The following is a 13,302-nucleotide window of genomic DNA, read 5'->3' on the forward strand; positions in this document are numbered from 1 at the left end:
GCCCAGGCTGGAGTGCAGTGGCGCGATCTCGGCTCACTGCACCCTCTGCCTCCCAGATTCAAGTGATTCGCCTGCCTTAGCCTCCTGAGTAGCTGGGACTATAGGCGTATGCCACCATGCCTGGCTAATTTTTTGTATTTTTAGTAGAGACAGGGTTTCACCGTGTTGGCCAGGATGGTCTCAATCTCCTGACCTCGTGATCCACCCGCCTCAGCCTCCCCAAAGTGCTGGGATTACAAGCGTGAGCTGCCGTGCCTGGCCTGGGGATTCTTTTTAGCACTTGAGTTGGAAACCCTTCTGTCTTGGGTTATTCCCTTATTTTAGTGAAGCACATCTTCTAATAGAAAAAGTGCATAAGGGGTACATTTTTGAGTTCTTGTGTGTCTGCAAACTTTGATTCACTGCTCAAACTTAACTTTAGTTTGGGAGGATACCACTGCTGAGAAGTGCAGTGGTATTCTGATTCTCATACCTTTATCTGAGACGTATTCTTTCTCTTTGGAAGCATTCCTTTTTGTTGTTGTTGTTTGTTTTTTGTTTTTTGAGATGGAGTCTCGCTCTGTTGCCCAGGCTGGAGTGCAGTGGTATGATCTCTGCTCACTACAACCTCTGCCTCTTGGGTTCACGCCATTCTCCTGCCTCAGCCTCCCAAGTAGCTGGGACTATAGGCGCCCGCCACCACACCCAGCTAATTTTTTGTATTTTTAGTAGAGACGAGTTTCACCGTGTTAGCCAAGATGGTCTCCATCTCCTGACCTTGTGATCTGCCCGCCTCAGCCTCCCAAAGTGCTGGGATTACAGGCATGAGCCACTGTGCCCTGCCGAAGCTTTTCTTTTCTTTTCTTTTTCTTTTTTTTTTTTTTTTTTTTTGAGACGGAGTCTCACTCTGTTGCCTAGCGTCTCTTTGGAAGCTTTTCTATCCTCTGTTCTTACATTTCATAGTCAGTTTGGCTGTGTGTCTGTTTTAATCCATCACAGACGAACTGGAGGGGCCCTTCTTATCTGGGGGCTCGTCCCATCTTATCCTTTAGTTCAGGGAAATTTTCTTAAATTTTTTGTTCTATCTTTTCACCTCCATTTTCTTCTTTTTAAAATGCCTTTATTTAGCTTTTGGACCTTTTAAACTGGTCTCTGACTTTACCTTTTGTCTTCAGTTTTTCATCTTTTTTTGCAGAATCTTCTGGGAGGTTTCTTCAACTTTAAGTTTTCAGGTCTTCTACTTAATTTTTACATTTCTCCTGTCATATTTTTTCTTCTGAAGGTCTTTTTGTTCTCTGACTCTTGTTTGTTTGTTTAATAACACCTTGTTATTTTATGGCTCTGGTGGCTTAATAAACGAGATCTTTCTAAGGATTTTTTTAAAAGGTTCTCTTCTTTCTGCCATGGTCTGTGTCCTCCAAGTGACTCTCTCCAGTTTGTTTGGTACCTATCTTTTCAGTGGAGGCTCTCCTCGAGTGTCTGGTGATTAGGACTTTTCAGGGTTCCATTGGAAATTCCATGTCCCTGGTGGGTTTTGTTTTTTGTGGGTCTTGGGTATTTCTCGGCCTTGTGTACTGTGGGTGATCTGGCGGGGCTGTTCTGTTGGGGAATCCCCGATGTTAGTATTTTTAGGTCTGATCACGTTCTGGAGAGAAAGTGTTACATAACCTGCTGCTGTTCTGGAGCTGGATTGGTGATCTCAACATGTACTGTGTACACTTTCATTTTAGCCGTTTTCAGTAGTATCCCTGCTTTCAGCTGTGGCTTGCATCCATCCTGTAAGAGGCTCCTTGTTACTCTTTCCTGAAAGTTTGCCGTTTTCTGCTGGGTTGAGTAGGGAGTCGTCTAGTCATCTGCGGGTGGGAGAGGGGATCTGGTGTCTATCCTAACTGCTTCGAAAACGAGACTTTGAAGGGATCTTTCTATTTTTAGACATACTTCCACTCATATTTCCAGAGCTATGAGGTGTCACCAATCCCTTATACTTTTAAGGGTAATATAGAGAAAATTGGCTTTTTGTTTTGTTTTTTTCCACTGTTGACCTAGGATTCAACTTTCTTTGGTCTGTTAAAGCAGCATTGCTTTGTACATCTGTTTTCAAGCTTCTAACACTTCTCTCCTTCTCTTTTTTCTAGTGTTTTATGTCTTTCTCTTTTTTTTGGGAAAAAAAAAACAAACTCTTGCTGGGAGCCCAGGTGGCTCATGCATGTAATCCCAGCACTTTGGGAGGCCGAGGCAGGTGGATCACGAGGTCAGGAGTTCGAGACCAGCCTGACCAACATGACGAAACCGTGTCTCTACTAAAAATACAAAAATTAGCCAGGTGTGATGGCACACGCCTGTCATCCCAGCTACTTAGGAGGCTGAGGCAGGAGAATCACTTGAACCTGGGAGGTGGCGGTTGCAGTGAGCCAAGATACCGCGACTATACTCCAGTCTGGGCGACAGAGTGAGACTCTACCTCAAAAGAAAAAAAAAATCTCTTAACTCTAGTCTTAGTGTGATGTGGGCTGGGATTAGAGGCTACATTAAGCCCCATCTTTAACCAGAAATCTCGGGCATGAGATGGTCTCATTGTACTAGGTGATATCCAGAACTGATTTCATTTCTTCAAGGTTTGAGTTCACTTTTTAAATATTTATTTTGCTTTCCTAGGTGCCAACCTTTACAGTTTCAGCCTTCAAAATCTCACAAGAAGGTTTTGAAAAAAATGTTGAAATTCCTGGCTAAAGGGGAGGTTCCCAAAGGAAGTTGTGAGGGTAAGATGGGCTGGGTCTAAAAACGATTTACTGTCTGTCTTTGCAACAGTCCCACTTTCAGTCATCTTAGATAGAGGAAGGGTCATTAATACAGTCATGTACTACTATGATGACAGCAACTACTGTTAGCACTGCTATTACTGTTACCATCGGCCCCCAAGTCAAGGTACAGGGAATATATCAGAAGAGTTTAGCTTGGAAAGAATGTTGAGGATTATGTTAAAGATGTGATTTCTTGGAGTTTATCAACCAGAATGCTTTGATGACTCATCTTTCTTGATCCTAATACTATCTTTATCAAGTAAATAGAAAGTGCCATTGTCTCTCAAGAAGCAAGTGCTTACGTGTAGCTTGTACAAGATTCCCCTGTTCCTTTTAATGCTGAATAAAGATCAGCTTTTCTGTTTGAATAAGGCTTTACTTCAGTAAATTATACTGTTTGAAATCCTCTTATCTGTGTGATCAGTTTTGAATTGTGAGTGACTTTGCTAAAAGATAATAGCATGTATTTAACTTTAGTTACACATGATTTGCTTTTTTTTCTTAGTCTTTTTCCCAGTTTTGGTTTTATTTCTTTAAATTTTCTTACTGGGTCCAGGCATGGTGGCTCACGCCTGTAATCCCAGCACTTTGGGAGGCTGAGGCAGGCGGATCACGAGGTCAGGAGATCGAGACCATCCTGGCTAAGATGGTGAAACCCTGTCTCTACTAAAAATACAACAAATTAGCTGGGTGTGGTAGCAGGTGCCTGTAGTCCCAGCTACTTGGGAGGCTGAGGCAGGAGAATCGCTAGAACTCAGGAGGCGGAGGTTGCAGTGAGCCGAGATTGCGCCACTGCACTCCCGCGTGGGCGACAGAGCGAGACTCCATCTTAAAAAAAAAAAACAAGAAACAAAAAACCGAGCTTGGTGGTGCACTCTTGTAGTCCCAGCTACTCGGGAGGCTGAGGCACAAGAATCAGGGAGGTCAAGGCTGCAGTGAGCCAAGATTGTGCTCCAGCCTAGGTGACAGCAAGACTCTGTCTCCACCAAAAAAATAAAAGGGAATTAGGTTCTGAGTTGGAAAAATGAACATGGAGACATGGAGATGAGCACTGAAGATGCTGTCCATTTGTAAATTGGTGGTTGCCTTTTTTTTTTTTGGAGACGGAGTCTTGCCCTGTCACCCAGGCTGGAGTGCAATGGCTCAGTATTGACTCACTGCAACACTCCACCTCCTGGGTTCAAGGCATTCTCCTGTCTCCGCCTCCCAAGTAGCTGGGACCATAGGCGTCTGCCACCACGTCTGGCTAATTTTTTTGTATTTTTAGTAGAGACGAGGTTTCACTGTGTTGGCCAGGCTGGTCTCGAACTCCTGACCTCATGAACTGCCTACCTTGCCCTCACAAAGTGCTGGGATTACAGGTGTGAGCCACCACGTCTGGCCGCCTCTCTTTCTTATGTAGTGTTTATATTTGGTTCTTTATTTGACTTGTTATAGGCTTCTGAATTATCTGTGCCTGGAACTTATCTTAGGAGTGATGAGCTCATTAGGGTAAAGGAATAAACAACTTATGACAAAAATATACCAAAATGCAATAACTAAAAAAAAGATAAAAGTCTGTTTCTTTCGGAGCCGGGTGCGGTGGCTCACGCCTGTAGTCCCAGCACTTTGAGAGGTTAAGGTAGGCAGATCACGAGGTCAGGAGATTGAGACCATCCTGGCTTACACAGTGAAACCCTGTCTCTTCTAACAATACAAAGAATGAGCCGGGCTTGGCCGGGCACGGTGGCTCACGCCTGTAATCCCAGCACTTTGGGAGGCCGAGGTGGGTGGATCACGAGGTCAGGTGATCGAGACCATCCTGGCTAACACAGTGAAACCCCATCTGTACTAAAAATGCAAAAAATTAGCGGGGCGTGGTGGCGGGCGCCTGTGGTCCCAGCTGCTCGGGATGCTGAGGTAGGAGAATGGCGTGAATCTGGGAGGTGCAGCTTGCAGTGAGCCGAGGTCGCGCCCCTGCAACCCAGCCTGGATGACAGAGGGAGACTCCGTCTCAAAAAAAAAAAAAAATGAGCCAGGCATGATGGTGGGCGCCTGTAGTCCCAGCTACTGGGAAGGGTGATTCAGGAGAATGGCGAGAACCCGGGAGGTGGAGGATGAAACTGCACTCCATCCTGGGCGACAGAGCAAGATTCTCTACTGGAGAGGGTGATTCAGGAGAATGGCGAGAACCCGGGAGGCGGAGGATGAAACTGCACTCCATCCTGGGCGACAGAGCAAGATTCTGTCTCAGAAAACAAACAAAAAAGTCTGTTTCTTTCCTCACATAACAGTTCAGTGTGGGTTTTCTAGGTTGGCATACAACTCTGCTCCCCACCAGCCATTCTGGGCTTTTCTTTAACATGTGATTTCCCAGGTTGCTCTGGTTTTTGCTAATCCAGCCACTGGGGGAAGGGTAGAAGTTCAGGGTTACAAATTTCCTTTAAAACTAGTGAGGCACAGTTGGATGTATCAGTTGTGTTATGTTCCATTGGCAGGAGCTTGGTGACCATTTGTAAATGGTCACCCCCACCATTGGCAGGGGACTGGCAGTACATTCCCCTGCTAGGGTGCCACAGTTTGTTTTTTTTCATTTATTGTAGAGATAGTGTCTCACTATGTTGCCCAGGCAGGTCTTAAAGTCCTGGCTTCAAGCAGTCCTCCTGTGTTGGCCTGCCAAAGAGCTGGGATTATAGGCATGAACCACCATGCCCAGCTGTGCTAGTCTTAAGTGCACCTCTCTTATTTTGGAGGATGAGAATGGATTTGGTGGACAGATAGTAATTCTGCTACAGTGGATAATAGGGGCATTGTGTTTCTGTTTTTACCTTAACTGTGTCAACCCAGCTGATGGATTTTTAATTTCTTCTTATTTGTAGATGAGCCCATGGACTCCACAATGGATGATGCTGTTGCTGGTGACTTTGCATTGATAAATAAATTGGATATACAGTGTGATCTTAAGACGCTCAGTGATGACGTCAAAGAGAGTTTAGAGAGTGAAGGAAAAAATTCAAAAAAAGAAGAACCTCATGAATTACTTCAGTCACAAGATTCCGTAGGAGAGAAGTTGGGCTCTGGTGAACCATCACATTCAGTTAAAGTTCACACAGTTCCTAAGCCAGGTAGTAAAGATTTTTGATAACAAGTCGTATTCACTGCTTTGCTTTTTGCTGAGTCATTTTAAACCCTGGGCCTTTCCATCAGCCAAAAGGATGATTTAGTCATGCAATCTGTAAAACAGAAGCGTGCTTTATTTATTGTTGCCAGAATTAGAGGGACAAATCATGCCTTTTGTAAACTGCTGTGCTTAAAAAGCCTGAAACAATAGCCTTATCCCTAAATACAGATATTTTCAAAGAGTTCCATTTCTTTTTACTACTTTAGGGCCTTACAGGGTTGAGAATCAAATTTTTCTCAGTGAAAAGGAGTGATAAACATTCTTACTTTAGGATTAAGTGAGACAACATTAATTATCGGTATTATGTCCAAAATACGTTATAAAATTCTTCAGTTTATCATTAAATTTTTAATGTAATTTTAGTACATTTTAGTTTTAAAAAGTCCACATTTTGATGTTTAACTTTGCATTTAATCAGGTAAGATTTTTTTTTATGTTATTACTTATACAAGAATTAGCCTTCAAAAGTTTATCCAGTATTAAATGAGTGTAATATGTGTGTATGACTCTTCCAAAATTATTTCATAAAATGTGAAGTTGAATGGTTATTAGTTTATTAGATGGTGTCAGTTTTTGAATTAGTTCTTGTATTTATGCAAAATGATCCAAGGGAAAGATTTTTAGTACTATTTTAGTTTTTCTTGTCTAAACTATGTTACACATGTTAAAGTAGAGAAAATTCTCCATTTGCAATTTTATTGAATAGTTTTTTACGTAAGGTTTTCATTAAGTTGATTTTGGTCTGAGATTTCTTCCTAATTAATACTAATAGTTCAATAAAATATTTATTTTTTAATTTGAGAGAGGGTCTTGCTCTGCTGCCTAGACTGGAGTGAAGTAGCGTCATCATAGCTCACTGCAGCCTTGAGCTCCTGGGGCCAAGTGATCCTCTTGCCTTAGGTTCCTGAGTAGGTAGGAATACAGGAGCTTGTCACCATGCCTAGCTATTTTAAAGTTTTTTGTAGAGACAGGGTCTCACTATATTACCCAAGCTGGTCTCCAACCCTTCACCTCAAGTTATCCTCCAACCCTGGCCTCCCAAAGTCCCGAGATTGCAGGCGTGAGCCACTGTGCCCAGCCTCCAGTGAAATATTTTGAATAATTTAGACAGTTTGTTTCAGCTGTTTCGTGTGTGTAGGGTCAATTCTTTTATTATTTTTTAATAAAATTACTTATAGTTTGTCAAATTTTAAAAATCTTCATTATTCAAACATAGATGAGCATAGATTGAATAGTGTAATCAACTTCCATGTACTCTACCTGCATTTGAAACAATTACTGACTCATGTCATAGCCACTCTTGTTTCGTCTAGTTCCCCCTTCCAAAATTATATGGAAGCAGATCTCAGACATTGTGCTATCCTGTATTTCAGAATACGTTTCTAAAAGATAAGAACTTTAAAAAAACATATTCACAATACCATTATTATACTTGAATAAAATTTCTTAATGGCATTGAATAGTGTTCAAATTCCAAGTTTTTTTTTTTTTTTTTTGAGACAGAGTCTTGCTCTGTCACCCAGGCTGGAGTGCAGTGGCTGGATCTCGGCTCACTGCAAGCTCCGCCTCCCGGGTTCACGCCATTCTCCTGCCTCAGCCTCCCGAGTAGCTGGGACTACAGGCGCCCGCCACCTCGCCTAGCTAGTTTTTTGTATTTTTTAGTAGAGATGGGGTTTCACTGTGTTAGCCAGGATGGTCTCGATCTCCTGACCTTGTGATCCACCCGTCTCGGCCTCCCAAAGTGCTGGGATTACAGGCTTGAGAAAATTCCAAGTTTTAAACATTTATTTTTGCCAGGATCCAGATAATGTCCACGTATTGTGATTGTTGATACATTCAAAAAATCTCTTGGCGAGGCGTGGTGGCCTACACCTATAATCCCAGCACTGTGGGAGACCGACGACGCAGGTAGATTGCTTGAGCCCAGGAGTTCGAGACCAGCCTGGACAATATGGTGAAACCTGTCTGTGCTAGAAATACAAAATATTAGCCAGGTGTTATGGCGCATGCCTGTAGTCCCATGTACTTGGGAGGCTGAGGTGGGAGGATCACCTGAGCTTGGGAAGTCGAGGCTGCAGTGAGCTGAGATCATGCCTCTGCACTCCAGTCTGGGTGACGAGAATGAGACCCTGTCTCAAAAAAACTACAGTAAAGATCTCTTGTTTTAGAGGTTCCGCTTCCATCATTCCTCAGCTGGGTTGTCTGTCTTGGGTTGTTTGTTCCACTTTCTGTATCTGACAGGTTACGTTTGCGGTTTAACATGTTCCTCTGCCTGCTTATAAATTGATGGTTAGATATAGAGCCTTGATCGGATTCTGTGCTAAATTTTCTTTTGTTTATTTTTTTGCGGCGGGGCAGGGGGGCAAGTCTTAATCAGATTTGAGTTTGAGTTATTTGAGGATGGGTGAGATTACTTCATGGGTGTTAGAGTGGTCTTTCAGGAGACGTGTAATGTCTGGGTGCTTCTCTTTTCGTTAGTGCTAATAGTCATGGATGATCCATGCTTAAATTCATTCATTTCTTCATTTCCAGGCTGGCTGGACTGCTTCCATAAAGAGAGTCTTCCCCTTATCTGTTTGTTTCTCATAAAAACCCATAGCAAAGGCAGGATGCATTGTTTTTTTGAAAGAGTCTCACTCTGTCGCCTAGGCTGGAGTGCAGTGGTGCGGTCTTGGCTCACTGCAACCTCCGCCTCCCGGGTTCAAGCGATTCTCCTGCTTCAGCCTCCAGAGTAGCTAGGATTATAGGTGTGTGTCACCACGCCCAGCTAATTTTGTGTATTTTTAGTAGAGACGGGGTTTAGCCATATTGGCCAGGCTGGTCTTGAACTCCTGACCTCAGGTGATCCACCTGCCTTGGCCTTGCAAAGTACTGGGATTACAAGAGTGAGCCACTGCACCCGGCTGGCAGGATACATTCTTGATTCCTTCTTTTTATTTACCATTTTTCAAAATAACATCTAACAGTGACCAGTTAGTTTTCTTTTTGGTACCATTGGGAACTCATGGATCTGAACATACTGCTGTTGCAATCTGTTGCTCCTCTGAGAGCTTCTTTAAGTTGACTTTTGAGTCCTTTCGACATAATCCTGGTAGTCTTTGACAGCTTCCTTGCTATTTGGCATGATATTATGCTCCTGGATCATCTTGTACAGGCATTTCGAGAGGTTGTGGTTCCTTTTAGTGGGAAATGGTATTTGGAGATCACACACTAGATTAGGAGTGCACATTATTGCTGCTGGCTTGGTCATTGTTTTCTAGGCTTTGTTGGCGAACAGACCTATGAGGTTATGAGTTCATACTGATACTTCCAATTCAAATTTAGGACTATAGCATTCTAATCTTTTATGAGACGGAGTCTCGCTCTGTTGCCCAGGCTGGAGTGCAGTAGCACCATCTTTGCTCACCACAAGCTCCGCCTCCTGGGTTCATGCCATTCTCCTGCCTCAGCCTCCCAAGTAGCTGGGACTACAGGCGCCTGCCACCACGCCCGGCTAATTTTTTGTATTTTTAGGTACTTTTAGTAGAGATGGAGTTTTGCCATGTTGCTCAGGCTGGTCTCGAACTCCTGGCCTCAAGTGATCCACCTGCCTCAGGTTCCCAAAGTGCTGGGATTATAGGCATGAGCCACCGTGCCTGGCCATACATTTTTATCTTTTTCTTTCTTTTTTTTTTTTTTTTTTGATGTTTGTAGTTTCTTCTACACTGAGAAACCTAGTTCTTGAGAACACTGAGGATGGTAGAATTAGGTTAGAATATCACACATTAACCTTTTGCTTTTTCCCATATTACACAGTTTTAGAATAACAACCTTACTTCTAGCAGTACGGTTAGTGAAACATTAAAAACTGTTTTTGCAGGGTTTTTCTTTCCCCCCTTAAGATATCTTTCACTAAAAATCTGAGACCATTTTAAAATCCTTGGATTTTAGCCAGGCTCAGTGGCTCACACCTATAATCCCAGCACTTTAGGAGGCCGAGACAGGCGCATCACCTGAGGTCAGGAGTTCGAGACCAGCCTGGCCAGCATGGTGAAACCCCATCTCCACTAAAAATACAAAAATTAGCTGGGGGTGGAGGTGCATGTCTGCAATCCCAGCTCCTCAGGAGGCCGAGGCAGGAGAATTGCTTGAAACCCGGGGGGCAGAGGTTGTAGTGAGCTGAGATCTCAACACTGTACTCCAGCCTGGGCGACAGAGTGAGGCTCCATCTCAAACAAACAAACAAATAAACAAACACAACACCCTGGATTGTTTTTTTTTTTGGAACCTGCAAAAGCAAACCTGCATTTCCTTTTTAATTTTTTGTTGTTGTTGAGACAGGGTCTTTTTCTGTCTCCCAGGCTGGAGTGTGGTGACACGATCAGGACTCACTGTAGCCTTGACCTCCTGGGCTCAAGCAATTTTCTCACCTCAGCCACTGGAGTACTTGGGACTACCAGTGCATGACACTACACCTGGCTAATTTTTTGTATTTTTAGTAGAAATGGGGTTTTGCCATGTTCAGGCTGGTGTTGAACTCCTGTACTCAAGTGATCTGCCTGCATCAGCCTCCCAAAGTGTTGGGATTATGGGCGTGAGCCACCACACCTGGCCTAAAAAAGTTGATTTGTAGAGATGAGGTCTTGCTATGTTGCCCAGGCTGGTCTGGAACTCCTGTGCTTAAGGAGTCCTCTCACCTTGGCCTTCCAAAGTGCTGGAATTTACAGACATGAGCCATTGTGGCTAGCTTGCATTTCCATTTTAATTTAAAAAATATTACAAGTCTGTTCCCTTGGACTTAATTAGAAATTATGTAGGTCTCCTAAACTCTATTCAAATCACCTGGGACTAATCTGGAATTCTTGAGTTGCTTTGAACCTCTGTGGGTGCAGGGTTTGGTATAGTGTACTGATTTTACACTGATGATCTATTTCCATTCTGTTGAAGGAATTTAGTGAACTGGGAGATCTGTATCCCCTAATATGCTGAAATCCTACTTTTTTTTTGGAGACAGAGTCTTGCTCTGTTGCCTAGGCTGGAGTGCAGTGGTGTGATCTCGGTTCACTGCAGCCTTCACCTCCTGGGTTTGAGCAGTTCTCCTGCTTCAGGTTCCCAAGTAGCTGGGACTACAGGTGCACACCAACCCTCTCGGCTAATTTTTTGTATTTTTAGTAGAGACGGTTTCACCATGTTGGCCAGGTTGGTCTCAAACCCCTGACCTCAGGTCATCCGCCCGTCTCGGCCTTCCAAATGCTGGGATTACAGGCATGAGCCACTGAATCCTGCCTGAAATCCTACTTTCCATTGCAGTAACATAGTATATAAATGTAGAGCAAAACAATCATGAGAAGGCTTACCTAGTCCGGTGACTTAGTTAGTATAAAGATGATACAGGTAGTCAGTCCTGCATAAAAATACTGAAAATGTGTGTTTCTTAGATCATGTTAGTTTTAAATTTGCTTATAATTTTATAACTTCTGTAGGGAATATAATTTTCAGTATAGGAAATGGAAGGTTTTGAAAATTACTATTTATGGAATTTTATATAGGTAAAACATTATTCTAGATGTTGGTAATACAAATAATAGCTAATAATAGTTAGCCGTAAATGAATGGTAGTTGATTTTTTATGAGCTGCACAGGTATTAACTCATTTAATCCTCACAGGAATGCTGTAGGTAAGATTGGTTTTTGTCTTTCTTGTACAGACAGGGAAACTTGTCCAAGGTCATCTAGCGAAGTGACAGAGCCTGGTCCATGACCTCAGGCAGCTTGTTTCGGAGTGTGTGTGCTCAGAGCAAATTTGAGAAAACACACAGTTTGTGGTCCAAGAAAAGTAATTCTGTTAGGCAGTAGAGTAATAGTTACAGAAATGTTCTTTTGTTACCTGGTTCAGACTTATATAACTTAGGCTTACTCAAAGTCGTTTTTTAAAAAAGTAAACTTTAGTTAGAAAATGTTAATGAAGTTGTGAGATAGTCTGAAATGTTTGTGAACTCACTACTTTCTCATCAGATTGGTTTTCATTTGGTGAGCTTATGGTCTCAGGCAAATCCTTTAACTACTCTAGGTTTTGATTTTCTTCTCTCTAAAAACTGAATTTGTTGGTTTTATAAACCTTCTTTTTGTTGACTTTCATATGGTTTGTGAATACCCTGTTTTGGGATTTTTTTTTTTTTTTTTTTTGAGACGGAGTGTCGCTCTGTCACCTAGGCTGGAGTGCTGTGGCGCAATCTCAGCTCACTGCAACCTCCGCCTGTTGGGTTCAAGCAATTCTCCTGCCTCAGCCTCCTAAGTGGCTGGGACTACAGGCATGTGCCACCATGCCTGGCTAATTTTTTTTTTTATATTTAGTAGAGACGGGATTTCACTGTGTTAGCCAGGATGGTCTCCATCTCCTGACTTTGTGATCTGCCTGCCTCGGCCTTCCAAAGTGCTGGGATTACAGGTGTGAGCCACCACACCCGGCTGTTTTGGGATCTTAAACAGCTTATTTCTTTAATATCTTCTAAAAAATTACTAGCGTAATGTTTGTTGTTGGAAAATTCAGCCAGGCGCAGTAGCTCACGCCTGTAATCCCAGCACTTTGGGAGGCCAAGGCGGGCGGATCACGAGGTCAGGAGTTTGAGACCAGCCTGACCAGCATGGTGAAACTCCGTCTCTACTAAAAATACAAAAAATTAACCAGGCATGGTGGCGCGCACATGTAGCCCCAGCTACTAAGGAGGTTGAGGCAGGAGAATTGCTTGAACCCGGTAGGTGGAGGTTGCAGTGAGCTGCGATCGTGCCACTGCACACCGGCCTGGGTGACAGAGTGAGACTCCGTCTCAAAAAAAAAAAAAAAAACAAAATTTGGAGAAAAGATAACACTACTAAAAAGGGAAATTCTCTATCTGTTTCTGAAACAAAGTAAAATGACTGTCACCATGGTGTCGTCTTTCCAGGTTTTTTTCTAAGTATTTTTATTTAGTTTATAATAGTAAAAAGTTTTTTATTTTAAAGGGTTGTCAGTTTGATATTTGGTCTTTTAATTAGAACAAAACTCTGATTGACTACAACTGAACTAATGAGACCCAAATACCTGCAGTGTTTGGATAAAGACACAGATACCTTTAACTAAGCAAGGATTCCTTTTTTGTTTTTTGAGACAGAGTCTCACTCTGTCACCCAGGCTGGAGTGCAGTAGTGCCATTTCAGCTCGGCGCAACCTCTGCCTCCCTGGTTCAAGCAATTCTAATGTCTCAGCCTCCTCAGTAGCTGGGATTACAGGTGTGTGCTACCACACTTGGCTAATTTTTGTATTTTTAGTAGAAATGGGGTTTCACCACGGTGACCAGGCTGGTCTCGAACTTCCAACCTCAGGTGATCTGCCTGCCTTAGCCT

General features: G+C 43.0%; 1 protein-coding gene across 2 annotated transcripts in view; it reads left to right on the forward strand.

Annotated features, from left to right (window-relative positions):
- Positions 1-13,302, forward strand: part of ATE1 (arginyltransferase 1) — a 195,521-nt gene that overhangs the window by 10,182 nt on the left and 172,037 nt on the right. Inside the window, exons 4-5 of one of the 2 annotated variants that reach the window (XM_012001067.1) lie at positions 2,635-2,738; positions 5,639-5,884. In XM_012001067.1, the coding sequence (XP_011856457.1) occupies positions 2,635-2,738; positions 5,639-5,884 (350 nt within the window). The remainder of the gene's footprint in view (positions 1-2,634; positions 2,739-5,638; positions 5,885-13,302) is intronic. The other variant, XM_012001068.1, reaches the window with a different exon arrangement.

The sequence above is a fragment of the Mandrillus leucophaeus genome, unplaced genomic scaffold (assembly GCF_000951045.1).
Source record: "Mandrillus leucophaeus isolate KB7577 unplaced genomic scaffold, Mleu.le_1.0 Scaffold65, whole genome shotgun sequence".
NCBI classification, from domain to species: Eukaryota; Metazoa; Chordata; class Mammalia; order Primates; family Cercopithecidae; genus Mandrillus; species Mandrillus leucophaeus.